The sequence below is a fragment of the Trichechus manatus genome, unplaced genomic scaffold (genome assembly GCF_000243295.1).
Source record: "Trichechus manatus latirostris isolate Lorelei unplaced genomic scaffold, TriManLat1.0 scaffold00240, whole genome shotgun sequence".
NCBI lineage: Eukaryota > Metazoa > Chordata > Mammalia > Sirenia > Trichechidae > Trichechus > Trichechus manatus.
The window spans coordinates 2,706,042-2,729,376 of record NW_004444176.1 but is presented as its reverse complement, the minus strand read 5'-3'; the positions used below and the strand labels follow the sequence as shown (position 1 = coordinate 2,729,376).

The 23,335-nt window shown below is 41.4% G+C and overlaps 2 protein-coding genes across 2 annotated transcripts in view; both read left to right on the top strand.

Moving 5' to 3' along the window:
- The window catches only part of ZFP91 (ZFP91 zinc finger protein, atypical E3 ubiquitin ligase), a 34,595-nt gene extending 24,873 nt beyond the window's left edge, over positions 1-9,722 (top strand). Inside the window, exons 9-11 of the mRNA XM_012559384.2 lie at positions 873-987; positions 5,550-5,649; positions 6,009-9,722. Coding sequence (XP_012414838.1) covers positions 873-987; positions 5,550-5,649; positions 6,009-6,519 — 726 coding nt within the window. The 3' untranslated portion in view covers positions 6,520-9,722. The remainder of the gene's footprint in view (positions 1-872; positions 988-5,549; positions 5,650-6,008) is intronic.
- Positions 9,723-9,828: 106 nt separating this feature from the next.
- Positions 9,829-15,753, top strand: CNTF (ciliary neurotrophic factor). The gene is made up of 2 exons (XM_004389300.3): positions 9,829-11,691; positions 12,957-15,753. Exons 1-2 carry the CDS (start codon positions 11,578-11,580, stop codon positions 13,416-13,418), a joined length of 576 nt encoding a protein of 191 aa, XP_004389357.1. The 5' UTR covers positions 9,829-11,577; the 3' UTR covers positions 13,419-15,753.
- Positions 15,754-23,335: the final 7,582 nt, after the last annotated feature.

Sequence of the window (23,335 nt, the reverse complement as noted above, 5' to 3'; positions counted from 1 at the left end):
TGTTGGCTTGACATAGGCCTTGTAGTTTTTTAAAAGAACACATGAGGAGGACACATATAATGTAAAGAAAAATCTTTCTATAAAGATAAAATTATTTCAGTCATATTAGAAAAATGATTAAGAAACTGAGGCCCAACTGGATGACTTTCCTTGAAGTCTTGGAATATTCCAGTGTTTCCCAGTGAGGCTTAAATCCTTATAGTAGCAGAGGTGACTCTTACAAGAGAGATCGCCAAAACTCAGATTAACAGATTTTATTAATGTGTATTAGAAAAAAAAAGCAACTCAAACCAGTGATTTTTTTTTTTTTGGATATTGTTTAAAACGAATAAACGAGGTATTTTGTTTTAAGTGAGTAGATTTAAAGAGAAAAATGAGTAAATGTACAGTTTATATTTAGGGCTGGCAAGAACCATGAAGGTGAAATAGTAATGATGAAGGCTTAGGAAATGCTTGATTCTTAGTTCAGCTGCAAATACAACATGAGACTTTTGGATTCTGATTTTGTTATAATAATGATAGCTACTATTCTTTTACCTTGTGCCAGCTGGGCACTGTATAACATATGATCTCTGTAACCCCACAACAGCACTATGAGACAGTTGTCGTTATCCCCATTTTACAGATGAGAAGTGAAGCTTAAAAATATTTAAGTACATCTCCTCTAAGATTTTACTGCTAGTGAATGGCAGACCCAGATTGGAACCTAGGTTCTTATATTTCACCAGAGCCTCTGTTTTTAATTAGAATATACAGTGTTCTTAACCATATATAAAGTATTTGGTTTTTCTTCAGCACTTTTGACTTAGCAAAGGAAAGAGCTTTCAGGAAGCCTTAATTTGTAACGCTTTTTACCTTCTTTACTGTTTTAGCACCACATTAAATATCAGCATTTGCTGAAGAAGAAATATGTATGTCCCCATCCCTCCTGTGGACGACTCTTCAGGCTCCAGAAGCAACTTCTACGACATGCCAAACATCATACAGGTATTTTTTAGAAATAAAACATTTATTAAGTAGCTAAATGCATTGTATCTATAGTTAATTTTTATATGTAATACAAGGTAAGGGTCTAACATCAGTTTTGCATGTGGAGGTCCAGTTATCCTGGGCCTATTTACTAAAGAGACTGTCTTGCTTTATTGAGTGGACTTGGCACCCTTGTCAAAAATGAGTTAGACGACAGCTACCTGGCCACCCAACTGGAAGACATCCATATTTATGCCCATTCCAACAGAATGCAGAAATTATCAAACAGTATCATTAATATCACACAAAGTAAAATTTAGCTGATGATAATTCAAAAATGGTTGTAGCAGTACATTGACAGGGAACTGCCAGACATTCAGGCCGGATTCAGAGAGGATGTGGAATGAAGGATATGATGGCTGATGTCAAATGGATCTTGGCTGAAAGCAAAGAATACCAGAAAGATGTTTTCCTGTGTTTTATTGACTGTGCAAAGGCATTCGACTGTGTGGATCATAACAAATAATAGATAACATTGCAAAAATGGGAATTCCAGTACACTTAACTTCTGCTTATGCAGAACCTGTACTTAGATCAAGAGACAGTTGTTCGAACAGAACAAGGGAATACTGTGTGGTTTGAAGTCAGGAAAGGTGTGTGTCAGGGTTGTATCCTTTCACCATACTTATTCAATCTGTATGCAGACAAATGATGCAAAAAGCTGGATATATGAAGAAGAATGTGGATTGGAGGAAGACTCATTAATAGCCTGAAATATGCAGATGACACCCCTTGTTTGCTGAAAGTGAAGAGGACTTGAAGCACTTACTGATGAAGATCAAAGACTTCAGCTTTCAGTATGGATTATACCTCAATATAAAGAAAACAAAAGTCCTCACAACTGGACCAATAAGCATCATCATGATAAACAGAGAAAGATTGAAGTTGTCAAGGATTTCATTTTACTTGGATCCACACAACACCCATGGAAGCAGCAGTCAAGAAATCAAACAGTGCTTTGAATTTGGCAAATTGCTGCAAAAGACCTTTTTTGAAAAGCAAAGATGGCACTTTCAGGACTAAGGTACGCCTCATCCACGCCATGGTATTTTCATTCGCCTCATATGGATGTGAAAGCTGGACAATGAATAAGGAAAACTGAAGAAGAATTGATGCCTTTGAATTATGGTGTTGGTAAAGAATATTGAATATACCTTGAACTGCCAGAAGAACGAACAAGTGTATCTTGAAAAGAGTACAGCCAGAGTGCTCCTTGGAAGCAAGGATGGGGCAACTTCATCTCACGTAGTTTGGATGTATTATCAGCAGGGACCAGTCCCTGGAGAAGGACATCATGCCTGGTAAAGTCAAGGGTCAGCGAAAAAGAGGAAGACCCTCAATGAGATGGATTGACACGGTGGCTGCAACAGTGGGCTCAAACAGAACAATTGTGAGGATGATGCAGGACTGGACAGTGTTTCATTCTGTTGTACAGAGGGTTGCTGTGAGTTGGAACTGACTTGATGGCCCCTAACAACAACAACATGGCACCCTTGTCGAAAATCAGGTAACCATAGATGCTGTGCATTTATTTCTGGACTCTCAGTTCTGTTCCTTTGATCTGTATGTCTGTCGGGTAACATTTTTTTTAAACCTGAAACAGAGGGTAGGCTTACCATTTTAGATGTGGATCAGTTTTTTTCTAGGTAATACCAAATTCTTTATATGTAAGCATTCAGCTTTCTCAGTCTGTAAGAAAGAAAAACAAATAACTTTTTAAATAATAAAATCTTTGGAAAATTTAGTTGTTTACTTGCTAAACTATTCAGCTTGGATCTGGGTTATTCGTAAAGTCAAAATTAGAATCCTGGTTCTTATGTTTCTGTTTTTTTAAGTATGTCTTAATGCTACTGAATATATAACCAAAAACCCAGACCCATTGCCGTCAAGTTGATTCCGACTCACAGCACCCCTATAAGACAGAGTAGAACTGCCCATAGGGTTTCCAAGGAGCAGCCGGTGGATTCAAACTACTGACCTTTGGTTAGCAGCTGAGCTGTTAACCACTGTGCCGCCAGGGCTCACTGAATGTACAGACTCATGAAAAAGATTAATACAGTATACTTCCTTCATAAATTTTGTTTATCCAGGGTGTTTATACGTGACCATGCTTATGGATAGATAGACTCAAGGTTATGAAAATGTCAGTTCTACCCAAAGCAATTTGCAAATACGATGCAATCCTGATCCAGATACCAATAACATTCTTTAACCAGATGGAAAAATTAATCATTAACTTTATATGGGAAGGAAAGAGCCCCCAGATAAGTAAAGCACTGTTGAAGAAAAAGAATAAAGTAGGAAGACTAGCACTGCCTGACGTCAGAACTTGCTATACAGCTATGGTAGTCAAAACAGCCTGGTACTGGTACAACGAAAAACACATTGACCAATGGAACAGAATTCAGAAGCCAGGTGTAAATCCATCCACCTATGGTCATCCAGTCTTCAACAAAGGCCAAAAGTCTATTAAATGGGGAAAAGACAGTCTTTTTAAGAAATGGTGGTGGCAAAATTGAATGTCGATCTGTAAAAACATGACACAGGACCCATACCTCACACCATACACAAAAACTAATTCAAAAAGGATCAAAGACCTAAATATAGAACCAAAAACCATAAAGATCATAGAAGAAGAAATAGGGTCAATGCTAGAGGCCCTAATACATAGCATAAATAGGATACAAACCATAACTAACAATACACAAACACCAGAAAATAAGCTAGATAACTGGCATCTTCTAAAAATTAAAACACTTAAGCTCATCAGAAGACTTCACCAAAAAAGTAAAAGGAGAACCTACAGACTGGGAGAAAAATTTTGGCTATGACAAATCTGACAAAGGTTTAATCTCTAAAATCCATAGGAAAATCCAGAGCCTCTACAGAAAAAGACAAATAATCCAATTAAAAAATGGGCAAAAGATATAAACAGACACTTCACCAAAGAAGATAGTTAGGTGGCTAACAGACACATGAAGAAATGCTTGCCATCACTAGCCATTGGAGAAATACAAATCAAAACTACCAGGAGATACCATCTCACCCCAGCCTTACTGGCATGAATCAGAAAATAACAAATATTGGAGAGGGTGCAGGGAGCTTGGAACACTTATGCACTGCTGGTGGGAATGCAAAGTGGTACAACCATTTTGGAAAATGACGTGGCGCTTCCTTAAAAAGCTAGAAATAGAAATACCATATGATCCAGCATTCCCACTCCTAGGAATATATACTAGAGAAATAAGAGCTGTCACACGGATAGGTGCATGCACACCCATGTTCATTGCAGCATTAGTCACAGTAGCAAAAAGATGGAAACAACCAAAGTTCCCATCAGCAGATGACTGAACAAACAAACTATGGTACATACACACTGTGGAGTACTATGCAACAATAAAGAACAATGATGAATCTGTGAAACATCTTACAACATGGCAGAATCGGGAGGGCATTATGCTAAGTGAAATAAGTCCATCACAAAAGGACAAATAACTGTATGAGACCACTGTTATAAAAAGGCACGAAAAGGTTTATACACAGAAAGAAGCAATCTTTGATGGTTATGAGGGAGGGAAAAACACTAACTAGACAATAGCTAAGTGATAACTTTGGTGAAGTGTAAGATAGTACACAATACTGGGGAAGTCAGCACAACTTGACCAAGGCCAAGGTCATGGAACCTTCATAGACACATCCAGACTCCATGAGGGACTGAATTACTGGGCTGAAGGCTGAGGACTGTGGTCTTGTGGGGGGACATCTAGCTCAATTGGCATAACATATTTTATAAAGAAAATGTTCTACATCTTACTTTGATGAGTAGCATCTGGAGTCTTAAAAGCTTGTTAGCAGCCATCTAAGGTACTCCCCTGGTCTCACCCCATGTGAAGCAAGGGAGAATGAAGAACACCAAAGACACAAGGGAAAGACCACAACTACCACAGCCCCCACCAGACTGAGTCCAGCACAGCTAGATGGTGCCCGGCTACCACCACCAACTGCTCTGACAACAATAGCGGGTCCCGGACAGAGCTGGAGAAAAATGTAGAACAAAATTCTAACTCACAAAAAAAGACCAGACTTACTGGTCTGACAAAGACTGGAGAAACTTGGAGAGTATGGTCCCCAGACACCTTTTGACTCAGTACAGAAGTCACTCCTGAGGTTTACCTTCCTGAGGTTCACCCTTCAGCCAAAGATTAGACAGGCCGGTAACAGAAAACGAGACTAAATGGGCACACCAGCCGAGGGGCAAGGATGAGAAGGCAGGAGGGGACAGGAAGGCTGGTAACAGGGAACCCACGGTCGAGAAGGGGGCAGTGTTGACATGTCGTGGGGTTTGCAGCCAATGTCACAAAACAATGTGTGTGTTAATTGTTTAATGAGAAACTAATTTGCTCTGTAAACCTTCATCTAAAGTACAATTTAAAACAAAATTATACATGGAAGATAGCATTGCTTTTACTCTATATTTACCTGCCTGACAGTTTCCTTCACCACATTGTTTTTCTTCTTAGATCAAAGGGATTATATCTGTGAATATTGTGCTCGGGCCTTCAAGAGTTCGCACAACCTGGCAGTGCACCGGATGATTCACACTGGCGAGAAGCCGTTACAGTGAGTATTTATTTATTGGTGATTGTCTGGGTGAGAAGAGCGTGTGCCCCACTTGAGGGTTAGCTGCCTCATTTCAGCTGCCACCACTGCTGGTTTTCACCAAATTAAACCGTGGATATTGATTGGGGGAGATAACTCAGTGGCCCTGTTCTCTTTCCTTTGTTTATCAAGCATACAGAAGGGAAAAAAATCTGATTAGTTTTTTTATCTAAGTAGCCTTTCCTAACGTTTCACAAGAAATATATGTTACTGGTTTTTGCTTACATATATGAGCTCTAAATTCTTACCAAATAAGACCCCAAAATAAGAGCTCTGTATTTCCCTATTTCATCAACTATTTCCTCATCCACTCTCCTTAGATGTGAGATCTGTGGATTTACTTGTCGTCAAAAGGCATCCCTTAACTGGCACATGAAGAAGCATGACGCAGACTCCTTCTACCAGTTCTCTTGCAATATCTGTGGCAAAAAATTTGAGAAGAAGGACAGCGTAGTGGCACACAAAGCGAAAAGCCACCCCGAGGTGCTGATTGCAGAAGCTCTGGCTGCCAATGCGGGCGCCCTCATCACCAGCACAGATATCTTGGGCACTAACCCAGAGACCCTCACACAACCGGCAGATGGTCAGGGTCTTCCTCTTCTTCCTGAGCCCTTGGGAAACTCAGCCTCTGGAGAGTGCCTACTGCTAGAAGCTGAAGGGATGTCAAAGTCATACTGCAGTGGGACGGAACGGGTGAGCCTCATGGCCGATGGAAAGATCTTTGTGGGAAGTGGCAGCAGTGGGGGCACTGAAGGGCTGGTCATGAACTCAGATATCCTCGGTGCTACCACAGAGGTTCTCATTGAAGATTCAGACTCTACTGGACCTTAGTGAGAGGGAAGACTTTGTATTTAAAAGATAAAAAGGACAGAAAAAAAAAAATTTAAAGCATTTAAAATCTAGTAAATAATTGAAGGGCCTGCTCTTTTCCATTGTGGATCACAGCACATAAACACACCCACCCCCTATTCTCCCTCTGTTGTCCCCTTGATAAAATTGATGCTGCGTTTACCAGAAAGGTGGACAAAAAAAAGTAGTAGTAATTCTTAAAATAAAGTGAGGGTTATCCTCATCCTCAATTCCAGCCAGGCAGATTTCCTGCAGATCCCCTTTTCCAACTTGTCACTGATGTGCTTTTGGATCAGCTTCTCTTACAGTCTGTTACTGTCCTCTAAATGCCTTCTCCTCCTTCCCTGCTGCCCTGTGGTTCTGGCTTCTACCCAATGCAGCACACTTATTCTCAAGGTGTCATACAGTTCTAATCTCCAGAGGCTGGCAGCTTGACTTGGCACTTTAGGGCCCCTTAGCAGGGTGAGCTGTTAAAACAGCACACGTCTCTCACCCCCTTTTCCTCCATTTCTCACTGGGTTTTGGAAAGGAAGGACACATGGGGACCATCTCCCTCCTCTTTGACCCCAGCACTTCAGTCCCCCTCCCAACACCTCCATATGGTTCTCAATGGTGCTCTCTTGCTTGAAAGCAGGCTCCCAAGAGGGAGGGGGCTGCCCTCTACACAGTCTGACTGTAAGACAGAGCTGTGTATCAGTGAGACGGTAGAAAAGTCCCAGGCTAATGGCAGAAATTTGCACTTTGAACATGTGTGTTTTTGTGTTGTGGAACTGAGATTCCTTATTTATTAACGGAAAGTCTGATTTTCTTTTTTCTTTTTTTTTTTTTTTTAATCTTCGTTGCTATATTTTGTGGGGCTGGGAGAGAGAGATTATTCTGACATGGGGTCCTTTCCACAAGAGGTACTGTTGAAGGCAAGACATAGGGTTGAAGAAGCACAGCCAGCCTCTAAAATCATAGCTCCCCAGTAGCCTTTAAAGAAAGCTGGTCCTCAGTACTAACAAAATCACTACAATAGCTTAGTGCTTGTTTGGAGGCCTTTTTAGGGACAGATGTTAAGTTCATGGTAACTAGAGCTCTGAGATTTTTAGAGCATTGAGACCTAGGAGTTTTGAGGGGATGAGGAGGATTGTTCAGGGTCTTAATTACAGATGAGAGATTTTCTCTGTGAATCTGGCTTTTATTTTTTTTGTTGTTGTTGTTTTTTTGTCCTCATCATTTCTTTACACATACTTCCCAATTGGCCATCTCTGGTCCCATGTTTTGTTTTCGGTTTTTGAATTAATTTATCATTGTTTCATTCCAGCTCCCTAGTATCAGTGAAAGACACTGCCGTTAGTCAAGGAACAAAGTGTATGGATTGTAAAATTTTCAGTCAAAGAAAAGTGCTCTGTTCTGTGTCTTCAGAAGAGGAAAGGCTGATTCAGTAGATAAAAAGTTAATGTATATAATAATGGCTTTGGCTTTCACCTGAAATTCTGGGAGTTGCTACTTCCTTTGGGATAGGGATTTTCATGGAGTGAATTACTGTTCATGGGAGAGACAGGTAGTTTTTTTTGTGCAAATATATAACCCTCAGAATATTAAAAAACCTATTGTGGCTCATTTTTAGAGAATCAGCAGGGCAATTCTTGTCCTTCAGTTTACCTCAGAAACTGGAATTGAAGGCTTGCCCTATTCATTGTTCATTGTCTGAAATGTGTGATGGCTGTTGGAAAGAATGAAGTTTTGCTGAGAACAAAATAAGAAACAGCTTGTTTTTCACAAACACTAAAAATACAAAGTTTATCAATTTTCTCTTTGATTTATTTTTCCCATCAAGAGGGGTAACAGAATGCCATCTCTGAAAGAGACTTAACTTTTACGCCCACTGGTGTCAGTGGTCGGGATGCCAGGGAATGGGGAGGGAGACACCTGCAGTGAGCGGTCTTAAATGCACTGTTGTTTCTTTTCAGTGTGTTGCAGATGTGCCATCCCTCCAATGTGGGGGTAGAAAATGGAATAAGGATAGAAGGGATCTAGAGTCTGCTTTCCTGCCCACAGTAAGGGCTTGGAGTTGACTGGTATGTTGAGTAGATTTTAAAATAAGAGTCCACAACTCCCATGGAAGTCCATTTTGTACTGTTCTCTAGCTAGCATCTATCCCCACACTCATCCTTTGTCTCCCTAAATTTCATTTGCAGTGGTTAGTCATGAGATATTTTAGCCACCTACACAAAAGGAAACTAGTACGTTAAAAAATCTTGTCTTTCTGTGATGGGGGGAAATTTGTTCTCCTTCCTATACCACCCCACTCATCTCCCAAAAAGCAACTAGTTACTTCTAATAAGAAGAAACGTCCTGTTCTTTGTCCTGTTTGGTCCTTTTCCATTTGCCTGCAGTTTGCTTCAATAAATTATTGTAGCAGTTTTTGCCATCAGTTTTTAAGTATTCTTTCATGGACTTTATTTTTCCTTTTGGGAAAAGGGATGATAGCATAGTAAAGAGTTGGTATAAGTAAACTGTCTTATACTAATCCCTCTTGCCTTTTCCTTTCTGCTCCCCATACTGATTACTTCACTGTCCTCCTAAGGAGCTCTTTTGATCTTAAGAGTCTGCATTTCATACCCTTCGTCAAATTCTGTTATCTTTTAAAATAACTCTTCCCGTTGTGTGTTCTCTATCTTGAATTGGCAATTCTAAATCCTGATATTGTGGTTGAGCTACAGCTTGTCCAATATTTCTGGGAGATGTGCTTCCCCCTTCTTTGTGGTTGCCCAGGGTTATTTTGCATAATTGATACTCCTTAATATGCATCAGAGTTTGGATAAACACTGGCTGGATATACTGAGAGTAAAGAAAATTACTAAGGTATGGGAAAGCATCCACATGGAGCACTTGAACCTGCTTTGTACCTGTTTGGAGAAAAAAACTATAGTGTACTACCAACCTAACTAAGATTATTACAGTCTGGTTGTTCGAAGTACCGTTTTTTTTCCTCCTGTCTTTTTCCCACTTTCCAATGTAGTACTCAAGAAAATTGAAAAATTGTAATGGATCAGTTTAAAATATTTTATTTCCTGAAAGCCTTTTTTGCCTGTTGTAATGTGCAGGACCCTTCTCCTTTGATGGGAGAGACAGGTAGTTACCTGAATCTAGGTTGAAAAGGTTATGTAAAAAAAAAAAAAAAAAATTATAATAAAAGGGATACTCTGCTTTTCAAATCCTTGTTTTCTCTTAATCTAGGTAAGACATACCCAAAATAAATATGTAAAGAAGAAAAATAAAAGTCTTCGTGGAAGCAGCTTGTCTTCCTTGGTTGTACTGGGTTACAGTTAACTTAGGTGTGAAACACTTGAAGCTACCAAATGAGAAGACCAGGGGCCCAGAGCACATTATATATGGGGAGTACTATTGCTTGCTGTCATTGAGAACGAGGTAGTTAAGTCTTGACCCAGATTAATTCTTGATTTCCAGTGGTAAAATGCCACACACTTCTGTGATCATGCAGCAAGCTGTTGGAAATCCCTCTGATGTTCCCACAGCCTTCTACTAGGAGAGGTCACCATATTAATCTAGTAGAGGGAACACTAAGGATGCTGTGAGGTTAATTTCCCTCAGATAATGGCAGAACCTTGATGGTGTTTAAGAAGAATGCTTCACAAAACTCAATGTGTATGTGAAGTACTAACTTTAAAAATAAACTAGAATCCTCTTGCCTTCTTAAGTGGCCTAATGTGACAGCTGCCCAGGCCTCATTTCTCTTTCCCTTACATTTATTGTTTACCTATGGAAATTTGCCCCTGAGGTGGCATGTGTTACAATTTAGAGGCGACATCTATGGTATCCAATAGTGAAAGCTAATGGATTCCTTTGGGAATGAACCTTGCAACCCTTACCCAATTAGCATCATTCTCTTAACCTACTGAGTTAAATGCAGTAGAATGACAACTCTCCAAGCACCTTTTAACTCTTTTGCCCTCATTTCAAAGCCCAACTCATTCTCTTATTTTGTTAAGAAGCATATGATGTGACTGGGATAGGGAAGAAAAAGAAAAGCATGTTGTCACTTGAGTGAGACTGCCTTAGAAATGTTACCAAGTCAGGGTTGGGTGTTCCCTGTCCCTTAGAGAACAGGCCTAAACAGTACCTTCTTCATCTGTAGCTACTGGGAAGGCACCATGATTGAGATTAGAGATGCTGCCTTAGTTGATTTTTATCAAGTGTAAATTAAACCAACTTTAAGCAGTGCTTACCAAAAGAATGAGAGTGGAAAGATGCTGCATTTTTAAACAAGTTTTATGTAAGTTTTGTTTCTTGAACAAAAAGTAAACTACAGAAGGAAAGAATGAGATTGGAAAGTCGATGGGAGAAACAGCTGTGGAATCAAAGATCTGTATTTAAATATTGAGTCTGTTGAATTTTGTGCACATTATTTAACCTCATTAAGCCTCGGTTTTTTTGTATGTAAAGTGGGGGAAATATTTATCTCATAGAATTACCTTAAGGATCAAATGAGGTTTTGCCTGTAGCAAATGTCTGGCCGTGTAGGTACTTAATAAATGGCGGCTGTTATCTATAATAATAACTTCATGTTACTGAAACTTTAGCAGGCCGAGAAAGGAAAAAACAAAAAAAGACAAGGGAAGCATAAGAGAGGGTGGTAATCAAATGAATCGACTATATGTGTATTGTAAAATAGATTACGTTAGGCCTGGGTGTCATGAGGATTAGTGTGATAGTGACCTTGTTGCTAAGTACAAAAGCAAAACAATGACATAAAAACAAGTATGCTAAGCACTGAGTGGAGGAGAGAGATGGAGACAGACGCTGTAGGAAAAAAGAGCTGATTAAAAAGGGGCCTTTGATTCCACAGGCACAAAAATCCACAGCCAGGAATTTGCTGCCACCTCTGAGTCAGGCGGAGGGGGTGGGGTGCACAATCCCATTAGTAGAGAATGCCCAGTGGATTTAGTCTGTGAGAGTCACATTTCTTATTTGGACCAGTGTAGACAGAAGCAAGCCCAGCTCACTTGTTTCCTGGGACAGTTGAGTTAGGGGATGGCTTTAGCAGAGTACTCACCACTGACCCCTCACCGCCGGGACCTCTGCAGCCGCTCTATCTGGCTAGCAAGGAAGATTCGTTCAGACCTGACTGCTCTTATGGAATCTTATGTAAGTTGTCTATTTTACTGTTGTCTGTTTTCACTTCATCTTTTCTGATCCAGCCCCTTACCATCATCCTCCAGCACCATTACCAATTATGAAAGCCCTAATCATACAGTCATTTATATATTGAGACCTGTTGTTTGACATGGCCCCTTCCCTTGAGGAAACTCATGTGACCTAATTTTCTTCTCCAGGGATGTTTAGGAGATAATATCATTCCTTTAATAAGATAGGGTTCTAGGTAGGATTCGCTATATGTCTTGGAGACAGTTCCTACTTTGCCTACATTCTGTATTCTGTCAGAGTAGGTTAACCATGGACTCTTAAAGTTTTGAGTTTTTCACAGTGTTCTGAATTTTTAAACTATATAAATGAAAGGCCAAGTGAGGTTTAAAGGTTTAAAGGACCGGGAGGAGCAACAGTATGAACTTGAGAGAAATTTGTAAACCCAACCGATTTCTTCTATACGTTATTAGCCATTTACTTTTTAATCTTATACATCAGCAGTGTCCCTGTACCTAAATAGAAAGGTCACCTAAGCTGACAAAAGGATTCTCCTTAGAAAATTCACTGGGGACTTGTCAAAGTGCCAAATTCTGAAGGAGCTAGCCATGAAGTTCTAGATTGGTTGTCTGATGGGGGATTCCCATCAGTCTCCACTGAAGACTTGCTGTGCAGATATTCCAAGCCTCTGTGGAGAGTTAGGAATTTACATTCTCTAAGAATTGGTTTGTCTTCATACAGCCCCATCAGTCAGAAATCAGACTCTTTGAAGTACCAGTTTTTTACTGTTTCCCACTGTACTTCTTAAAGAATTGTCCTCACAATGGAGAATGGACAGTGGGGAGAATGAGGTTAGAAAAATCCTACGATAGCTACAATCTAGAGTTTCCTAGGTGTTGCAGTGCCCCCAAGTATGTTTAAAATACTTAAGTATGATTAAAATACTCCAGTCTCTAGGAGAGAGTTTGAAGTGGGGAGGAAAAAACTTTCTAGACAAGTGAGTTTTAACATTTAGAACAATGAAAGCTGTAGATTGCCCCAAGAAAAACACATATTCAAAATAGTATGTATAATTTCAGAGAGTGTAGGGTCTTCTAAAGACCAGTCAGGGGCCCCACATGAACAGGTCCTGTTGTAAACATTTTCTTTACAACTTGGGTTCTTGGCCAGGGAGGTGGATAAAATTTATGTGAGACTCGGGGGGTGATTTGAGTAAGGGCATTGGGTTAATTGCAGAAGGCATGATGCTTTCCTGTGTCCTCGGCCAGGTCAGTCATCAGGGCCTGAACAAGAACATCAACCTGGACTCTGTAGATGGAGTGCCAATGGCAAGCACTGATCAGTGGAGCGAGCTGACGGAAGCAGAGCGACTCCAAGAGAACCTCCAAGCTTATCGTACCTTCCATGTTATGTTGACCAAGCTTTTAGAAGACCAGAGGGTGCATTTTACCCCAACTGAAGGTGACTTCCATCAGGCTATACAAACCCTTCTACTTCAAGTTGCTGCCTTTGCTTACCAGCTGGAGGAGCTAATGATGCTCCTGGAGCACAAGATCCCCCCGAATGAGGCTGACAGGATGCCTGCTGTTGTTGGAGATGGTGGTCTCTTTGAGAAGAAGCTGTGGGGCCTAAAGGTGCTGCAAGAGCTTTCGCACTGGACAGTGAGGTCCATCCATGACCTTCGTGTCATTTCTTCTCATCGTACTGAGGTCCCAGCACATGGGAGCTAACGATCAGAAAACATAGCAGTTGTCCCTCCCTGCCTTGCTTTCCTTTCTAATGGAATATGCATAGCTCTTTGGGGCGTCACTTTCCCATCTTAACTTTTTGGAAACCTCTAAGACCACAAATACTTTCATCAAGTAGAGTTGGAGACGTGGACAAATGGGCATGTTGTTTAGTCTGGGATGCTATGTGTGTGTGCCTGGGAGGTAAGGGAGTGGGAACGGGAGCAGTATCCTTTCACCTCAGTGCTCTAACCTTTTCTACCCAGTAGGTAGCCTGTCCTTACTCCCAGAAGGAATATATCTTTAACTCTAGTTCTGGATGACTCCTCTTAGAAGATTGAGTCAGTGAGTTAAAAATCATGAACTCTTCAGCCAATTCAAACTCTGGGTTAATAAAAATAATAACTAACATTGAGTACTTACTATATCGAGGCACTGTGCCAGGGACTTTATTATATTGTGTATCATTTTCACAACAACCCTGTGAGGTGTTTGGCAGGTCAGAAAACAGGCCCACAGAGATTTCTAACTTGGTGAAGGTCACACAGCAAATGTTTGAACCCAGTTATTTGTCACTCCAAAGCCTATGTGCCAATTAGAGGCCTGATCATGAAACTATCGCTGTACCTTTAGCCACAGAGGGTAGAAAGATGTACCTATGAAATCTATCCCCAGCACTAAAAAAGCAGTGCCCATTATGTGTCCTGATAGGTCAGTGGCAGAATTTTAGTGTCAAAAGCAGTATTTGTTGCCCCTACTTGGCAAACAGAGCAGCCAGCGGTCACCAAACTTCTGAACTTAGGAAGCTAGATATGTGTTGTAATACAGCCTGGTTTAAAGTGCCCACTAGAGTTGTTGAATATTGAGTTGGACACAGCTTGTACCAGGTTCCCTCACATTTACTGTAATGGGCAATGCAGTGATGCGGGCGCTGTAACCCAATCATTCGCGTGCAGTAGGTGGAACACTACTCAGGTTAAAAAGTCACAGAACTCTTGCGCCACACATTTCTCTGGACTTAGTCATGAGGAGAGGGTGAGGCCCACTCTGTCCCCACTGGGAATGCCAGAATTTCTGAAACAATGTCCAGTGAAGCCTCCCTGCAGCACAACAAAGGCACAGGGCTTGGCGCATTTAATGTTCCTGTGAGACCATGCGTAGTATGAAAGGCACTAACCGGAAATGTAGGCATTAATGGAAAAGGTCATTCACGGTAAGGCTTGTGTACTGATGGTGTGCTGTGAATCGAAGTTTTCAGGAGTGTATTGTACAATTACCTGCTTAATTAAAATTCAGTATGTTTGTTCTCAAATCTTAGATTGAGGAGCCCAAATCAATTTAATTATTTGACGCTTCTGTTGAGTTTTCCAGAGACAGAACTGTATTCTTAAACCATGACTCAGGGAGGTTTAGTGCCCATAGGTTGCACAAGGCAGGGGAATGGGTGACTTAGCTTGTGCCCCAACTCCATCAAGTCAGTATCAGGTGAGGACTCTGGGCTAGGCATTGTGGAAGGACATCATGCTTGATAAAGTAGAGGGTCAGCGGAAGAGAGGAAGACCTTCAACGACATGGACTGACAGTGGCTGCAACAGTGGGCTCAAACCTAAAGATTGTGAGGATGGTGCAGGACAGGGCTGCATTTCGTTCTCTTGTACACGGGGTGGCTGTGAGTCGAAACCAACTCGATGGCACCGAACAACAACTGGGCTAGGCTTTATGTCGGTACAGGGGCGGTAAGACCCTGCTCTCTAGTATGCATTTGTAGAAACAAGGCTGTATCTGTATAAAATAAATGCATAATACTAGATTGGAATTGTAAGGCACGGGTTTAAGTGTTACTGAGTTCAAAGGAAGGAGATCAGTGTGGGCCAAAAGGTTGGCCGCGTACAGAACAGATCTTGAGGAGAGAAACAAGGAATAGTTGCCTGGTTAAAAGAAAGTGAGGCGATAATAAACATTTGGGTCCAGCTACCGGTAAAGGGGATTAGTTTTATTTTGTGGGTAACTTTGTGCAGGTATATAGTTCCCCACTGACTGCATAGGGCTTATTTCATTCAAGCTTTTCCTTACATAAATTGTTCTGCTTAAGAGCAGCATTTTTTTCCTTTTTTTTTTTTTTTATTGTACTTTAGATGAAGGTTTACAAAACAAACTAGTTTCTCATTAAACAGTACACATATTGTTTCAGGACATTGGTTAACAACTCCCCGACGTGCCAACACTCTCCGTTCCAGACTTTGGGTTCCCTATTACCAGCTTCCCTGGCCTCTCCTGCCTTCTAGTCCTTATCCCTGGGCTGTTGTGCCAATTAGTCTCATTTTGTTTTATGGGGCTATCTAATCCTTGGCTGAAAAGTGAACCTTGGGAGTGATTTCTTTACTGAGATAAAAGGGTATCTGGGGGCCATACTCTCGGGATTTCTCCAGTCTCTGTCAGGTCAGTAAGTCTGGTCTTTTTTTGTGAGTTAGAATTTTGCTCTACATTTTTCTCCAGCTCTGTCCAGGACCCTCTCTACTGGGATCCCTGTCAGAGCAGTCAGGGGTGGTAGCCAGGTACCATCTAGTTGTGCTGGACTCAGTCTGGTGGAGGCCGTGGTAGTTGTGGTCCATTAGTCTTTTGGGCTAATTTTTCCTTTGTGTTAAGTGCAGCATTTTTGATTGATGAAGTATCTGCTTATTAATGTGATGCTCTTAGATTTATCTGGATAGTATTTCAGGCTCTTTTGTTTAATGGAGAAGGATGTTACTTAAGATTTCTTACTGGGGAATGATCAGTTATGAACTAGCCAACTCTGAAAGAGGTGACTCCTTTCCAAGGCTGTGTTTTATATCCAGACGATGTGGCAGGGCAGACATCTACAGAGGTTTCAGAAATCAGTGAAGCCTGGCTCAAGCTCTGCCAAGCTGCATTTGAAGTAATACACCTGAGGTAGATTTGAAGTGGCAGAGGGTCCAGAAAAGGTAGGAGGAACCAACTGTTGAATGAGAGTCAATAGGAAGAGTGTAAGTTTCAATTAGGTCCCAAAACAGCAGGTGCTTACTGAGCGCATTCCCAGCACACTAAAAACTACGTATCAGTTTCTCCTTCAAGAAACTTATGCCTCAAAAGAAGTATGGAGAAACCCCTCAGAAAAAGGCAAAGTAAAGGGGAAATGAGCACTTGGCCATATTAACAGAGACATGAGCGTGTATGAGATCTCTGAATGTGTAGACATTGCATCACGTTTATCTGAAATGTATAAAGCGAACTGAGTAAGAGACTGACAATAGGCCAGTGTTCTAGCCATGTATTTTATATTATAGGTTGGGATGATGAAGACACTGGAAGTATATGCATTTTTTTAAGGATCCACAACCCAAAAGGGATTTTTGATCTTTAGATTTTAGGTCCCTTGGTTTCTTAGTATATACATGGATAGGAAAGTTTTTGATGTCTGGGGAACCATATAAGTATGATAACTGTGTATATAGAGTTATTCATATAAGGTACATGCATTAATTCCTGTCCTCTATCACATTTTGTAAAGAGTTATTCGGTCCATCCCACTGGCTCCAGGAAAGCCCCCTCTGAGATTGTGTTTTCCCGAATCCATCAAGGAATTGCATGGGTGAGAGTTGAGAAATTTTGTGTACACTGATTTAATAGGGTAACTTGGTGTAAAAGGCTTGCAAATTAGCACAAATTTAAAGGTGAAACATGGAATAACATTAGCTTTAAGATAATCAGGTTTGGGGGTAGTGAGAGTTTTAGTAAGAATGGAAAGTGTAAAGTCATAGCTTTGGTATTGCTGTTATTTCAGGCTGCTGTGGATTGAAGCCCAATGGATGACTCATTGTTGTGACCACTGGTCAAACAGGGAGAGGACAAGTAGATATTTCAGGGAGCCATATCTGAGAAGTTGTTTAGAATGACTTACTGCTGAATCTCCAGCCTCTCATGAGGTAGCTGAACATGTCTCTCTCTTTATAGGGGTAAAATAAAGATGCAGGAAGCTGAGAGGCCTCTGCCCTGCCACAATGTGAAGGGATTGGTGAAGAGAAAAAAGAGGAGGGAGGAGTAGAATTTGGGTATTACTTCACTTGATTTATTAAATACATTGTTGCTACTATTTCCTTTGAGTTGACTCAGGGCAACTGCACGTGTGCAGAGTAGAACTGTGCTCCATAGGGTTTTCAAGGCTGTGACCTTTTGGAAGCGGACTGCCAGCCTTTTGGCTAGTAGTCGAGGGCTTAACTGTTTGCACCACCCAGGGACTCCTATTATACATACATACACGTACACACACACACACACACACGTACACACACGTACACACACACACACACACACATTCAATAAAAGATACTAGCGTAATTTAAGCCAGGGCATTCTTGAAAAAAAAAATGATTTTGCCTCCTGCCTCATCACACGTCCACTTCAAGCATCAAACCCAAGATTGGAGCCCTCTGAACATGGATACATTCAAAAAATGAAAATGATAAAAATTAATCTCTTCACTCAAAAGTTTCAGTAGAGTCCTGAGGTCTATAGAAAAAGACAAACTAAAAAGACAATAATTTGATCTTTTGATGAAATGTGTGTGGGGTGAGAGATAAGAAAATACGTATGCATGTGACTCTTAGCATAAAATATATTACTTGGGTCTATTTTTGGCACATAGGAGATAAAAGGTGCAAGAATGGCTGAAGATAAAAATCATGAGTTACTTCTTTGATTTCTGTATTTTGAGATGAACAAAGGGGATTTCAAGTGATGTCAACATTGGAGGAAATATAATCCTCCCAGCCAGGGCCAAGCTCGTTCAAGCGTGCTGGGTAAATCTCCAGGATTCCAGGCCACTGGGCAAAACTCCCAGGGCCAGTCAGCCCAGAAATGTGGATTGCCCCTCCACCGCCAGGCTACTGTGCTCTGCCTCTGGCTATGCTGTCCTATCTGCTAGCCTGCAAAAGAGGAAGATTCCTTTCACATAATATAATTGCAAGCGTTTGACCTCCCAGTCAAGCCTTTAAAAGAAAAGAACCCGGATTAGGCCATTTCTAACCAGTTTGAAGGTAGAAATTATGGTTAGTCGCTGTCAAGTTGATTCTGACTCATGGCGACCCTATGTGTGCCACAGTAGAACTGTGCTCCATAGAGTCTCCAAGGCACTGACCTTCGGAAGCAGATTGCCAGGCCTGTCTTCCGAGGTGCCTCTGGGTGGGTTTGAACAGCCAACCTTTTGGCTAGTAGTTGAGCACTTAACTGTTAGCACCACCCAGGGACTAGAAATGAAGTTGTGGAAAATCACAAAGGAGAAAATTTGAGAAGCTGCTGGGTTATTGCCTGTTTCTATCCACATGTTCAAAGTAATATTGAGGAGAATAATGCATTTACTTATTTGCCATGTCTAGCAGCACTCCTCTGTTTCATGCCACGTAATCTAAGACATATCTCTTTCATAGATGAGGGAAATGAGAATGAGTGTTAACTTGCTCAAGTTCCCTCAGATGATATGATAGGGCTGGAGTTTTAATTCTGACTCCAAAGCTCAGTCCCCTCCACTCCACTCCAGGTGTCATAAAACACCTGATAATTGAGATGATCTTATGCTGAGTTTTGTTCTCCATCTCCATAATTCACTTCCTTTAGAAAAAGCCAGAACAGATTGGTGCCAAATCTTGCTCCATGACAAAGCCTATATAAGTTTCCAAAGCTTGGGCCAAGTCACTTTTTCTGAGCTTTGGAATCATTTATGAAATGGAAAGGATGGCAACTAACTTGACAGGTTGTTACATGGTTTAGTCACGATTGAGTATCTGAAAGTACTTGTACATGACATACAGACATCACCAAGTATATTTAGGGTCTCAGCTTAGATTCAGCTTAGACATTTGGTTGAGGAGAGAGTGTACAAGAATCTCAGAATTAACAATGGCTTCCCAGATCTAGCTGGTCAGAGCCTGTTGCACCTTTGGGCCTTTGGCCACTAGAGGCTGACCCAGTCTCACACACAGCCTCCAGGAAGCATCCACTTTGGAGGGTTGAGGCCCAGGCAGTTCAGAAGACAGCTTTCACAATGGGAGGGGCCAGACAAGTCCTGGAGAAGTCTGGCAGGCTCTAAGGGGAGCCAAGGAAATGTGCAAACCTAGGCACCACTCCAGGATTTGTTAAAGCATGCACTTAGAATCGTCCCTCCTCTACCCACACCTTCCTGTTAATACAGGAAGAAATTCAAACTTCATTTATTTCAATCCCTTCATTAAATAACGTCAGTATGAAAGAGCCAAAGAGGTTCAGCAATCTGCCCTGCTTCCCCAGCTAGAAAGTGGAAGAATTAGAACTATAGCTTAAGTTCAGGGCATTCTCCACTGCACCTCCCTGCTCCCCCATTCCAAAAAACCAAAGCCATTGCCATCGAGTAGATCCTAACTCATAGTGACCCTATAGAACAGAGTAGAACTGTCCCATAGGGTTTCCAAGGATCCACTGCACCACCACATTAGACAGAGCTTCTTTGAGGAAACATCCGGCATCTCTTGCATCCAGCGCCCTCTATCTCCCTTACCTCCAATGATCCTTTGGAAGCTCCAGGAACAACTCGTGACCTGAACTTCTTTTGCCCCCTCAATCCCACCTCCCACTATAATTTGGTGGTCTTAAATGCTATCCCTTCCCTAATATAACGGCAGAAGTGGAACACATTCTGAGGTAAGTGAATCACATTCATGTGGTAATGGCTACATATACTATTCCTTCCAGGATAAATGAAATTTGAACAGAGACCCAGGGAAGCTTTTTTAAAAATAATGTTCTTTAGGTAGATGTCTATCTTTAGGTCAGACCAACCCTTATGCCACACCACTAGATAAAGTGTTGAGGCTACTTTCTCTTCTCTTCCTTAACAGTCCCTGACTCCTATCCCCAAATCTTGGGGTGGAGGGAAGTTTGGGGAGTTACACAAATAACTTCATAGGCTAAGAAGATGGCAACATCTCCAACCTGGTTCTAAGCTCTACAGCTCAGTCTTTCAGAATCATCCTGTCCCACTCCAATCAAATTCATTGGCAATACGTATTGATGCCTCCTCTGAGCTAGTACCGAGGATACAGAAATGGATAACAATAATAGTAGCAAACATTTATGTGGTGCTTACTGTATGCCAGTCATTGTTCTAATTGCTTTGTATGTATTAACTCCTTTTGTTCTCATTAAGAACCCTATGAGTTAGGTGTAAAATGAAACCATCTGCCCTCAAGTCAACTCTGACTCATGGCTATCCCCTGTGTGTCAGAGTAGAACTGTGTTCCAAAGGGTTTTCAGTGGCTGATATTTTGGAAGTAGATGGTCACGTCTCTCTTCCGAGGTGCCTCTGGGTAGTCTTTTGCAGCTGAGCACATTATACCACCCAGAGATTCCATGAGGTATGTACAATAATCCTTATTTTACAAATGAAGAAACAGAGGCACAGATCGCCTCTGTTTGGATGCACAGAGAACTGGTAGATTCTTGCTCTCGAAACACTCCTGGTCTCTTGAGAGAGACAACAAGTATACAACCAACTATAACAGAAACCAGGTGTAACAAAGAGTCGTGGGAGCCCAGGGGAAGAACAGATTGGAGACAGCTTCTCGGAAGAGGCATTTTGGCAATTAGATCTTGAGAGGGATGGGGAGTAGGGGGTGGTGCATGATCTTTTCAGGTAGAAGCAGCAGCACTTGTGAAGGTGTGGCTGCTGGAAGGCATGGCACGTTTGGGAATGTTTGCCATTGTCTGGAGCTCGGTTCTCTGAGGGCTACTGTGAGAGATGAGATAGAGGAGTGTCAAGTGAAGATGGCAAAAAGAATCTATGGAAGATTCTTGAAAAAGGGGAGTGCTAGTATGTACCCTACATTTTAGAAAAATAGGCATCTATGTAAAAGCTGTAGTGGACGTGAAAGCAGCAGGAGGCAGAGAGGATGCTGTAATGCTCAAGGTAAGTTATGTTCAGTTATTCGCCAACAATTACTCAGCAACTACAGTGTGCCAGGCATTGTTATAGGCACCAGGATACAGGGGTGAACACAACATAGTCCCTGAACCCTGAGATTTGCATTCCACTGGGAAAGACAGGCAACACACAATAATGTAATTTCAGAGAGTGACAAGAATTGTATAGGAAATTAAAAAGATGACATGATTGAATGGGAATCTGATTTGCTCTGTAAACTTTCATCTAATGCACAATAAAAAAAATTAAAAAAAAAAAGATGACATGATAGAATTACTGACAGTAGAGTGCATGAAAGCTTTTCTTAAAAAATGTGTTTATTGTTTGTTACAGTAAAGGAGAACACACACCTTGGGAAACATGTGGTATCTCAGTAGGAGGGTGCTGCTGTTAGCTCCTGACTCATGGTGACCCCACGCAAAATGGAAGGAAACCCTGCCCAGTCCTGCACCATCCCCATGGTCAGTGCATCGGACTGTTGTGATCCACAGAGTTTTCTTTGGCTGATTTTTAGAAGCAGAACACCAGGCCTTTTCCCAGGCCCATCTTAGTCTGGAAGCTTCCCTGAAATTTGTTCAGCATCATAGCAACACACAAACCACCAATGACAGACAGGTAGTGGCTGCACGTGAGGTTCATTGGCCGGGAATTGAACCCAGATCTCCCATGTGGGAGGTGAGACTTCTACCACTGAACCACTAATGCTTTAAGAGGATGTTGAAAATAAAGTATTACAGAATTTCTGCTTTGGTGGGTGAGTTAGGGAAAGGTCTCAGGAAGCAGGAGTTTGCTCTAGATTGGATGCTGTCGGAACATGGGAGCAATTCTATGATTACGCATTTTGTGGGTGGAAGAGAGATCTTGTTTTTGTCTTGTGTTTAGACAAAATTATAAAGTGGACTTGTTTTGGTTCATTTTATCATGTCCTCAGAGTAACTTTTTCAAGGTTGGTATTCTGGGAGATTGTTTATATCTGTGAGCGTCAGACCAGCTTGTAATACTCCTGAGGTCGAGCTCATAGTTTTGAATTGAAATTTTAAATTACTTTTGATTTGTTGAATCTTCAGGAACTCTTTGTGATAACTTGACACCATCTGGTTTATGATAGCCCCTCCCTATGTGGTAAAGAGAACAATCACTAGAAGGGATGAGATTTGGACCAAGCCTAAACTAAAAAACCTGTTGTCTTCAAGTTGGTCCCAACTCATGGCAACCCACCCCATGTGTTGCAGAGTAGAACTGCTCCATGGGGTTTTCTTTGCTGTCATCTTTACAGAAGCAGATCAGCAGGCCTTTCTTCTGTGGTACTTGCTGGGTGAGTGTGAACCACCAACCTTTATTTTAGGTTAGTAGCTGAGAGCAAACCATTTGTGCCACACAGGGACCTAAGCCTAAATTAGAGGCAGTGGAATTGGAGATAAGGAGTGGGCTTGGGAGGGATTTCAGAGGTTTGCCAGATCCTATCCTTGTAAGCCTCCCTCCACAGCTTTTCAGCTCTGTATTCATTTCTTTTCCTTTCTTTTTTAAAGGATATATGGTGGTTTAAACTCCCTGAGTGGTAGAAATAGTTCCCTCTTGGCTACTAACCTAAACGTTGGTGATTGGTGTCATAGAAAAAAGGCCTGGCGATCTGCTTCTGTTAAGATGGCAGCCAAGAAAACCCTATGCAGCACAGTTCTACTCTGTAACACGTGGGGTCTCCATGAGTTAGAATCCACTCAACAGCAATGGGTTATGGTGGTTTATATGAACTTTTACAACATAAAATTCTGAAAAATGAGTTAATCAGGAGGGAAAATAAAGGCAGAAAAGAAAAAAATGGAACCAAGATTGAATTTAGCAACAAAAATGTTGTGGAAGGGCCTCTACTGCCAAAGAGACCAAAAGTTGGTTCTAAGCCTTCTAGAAGTCAAAACAAAGAGGAAGATCTGTTTCTACAAGTCAAAACAAA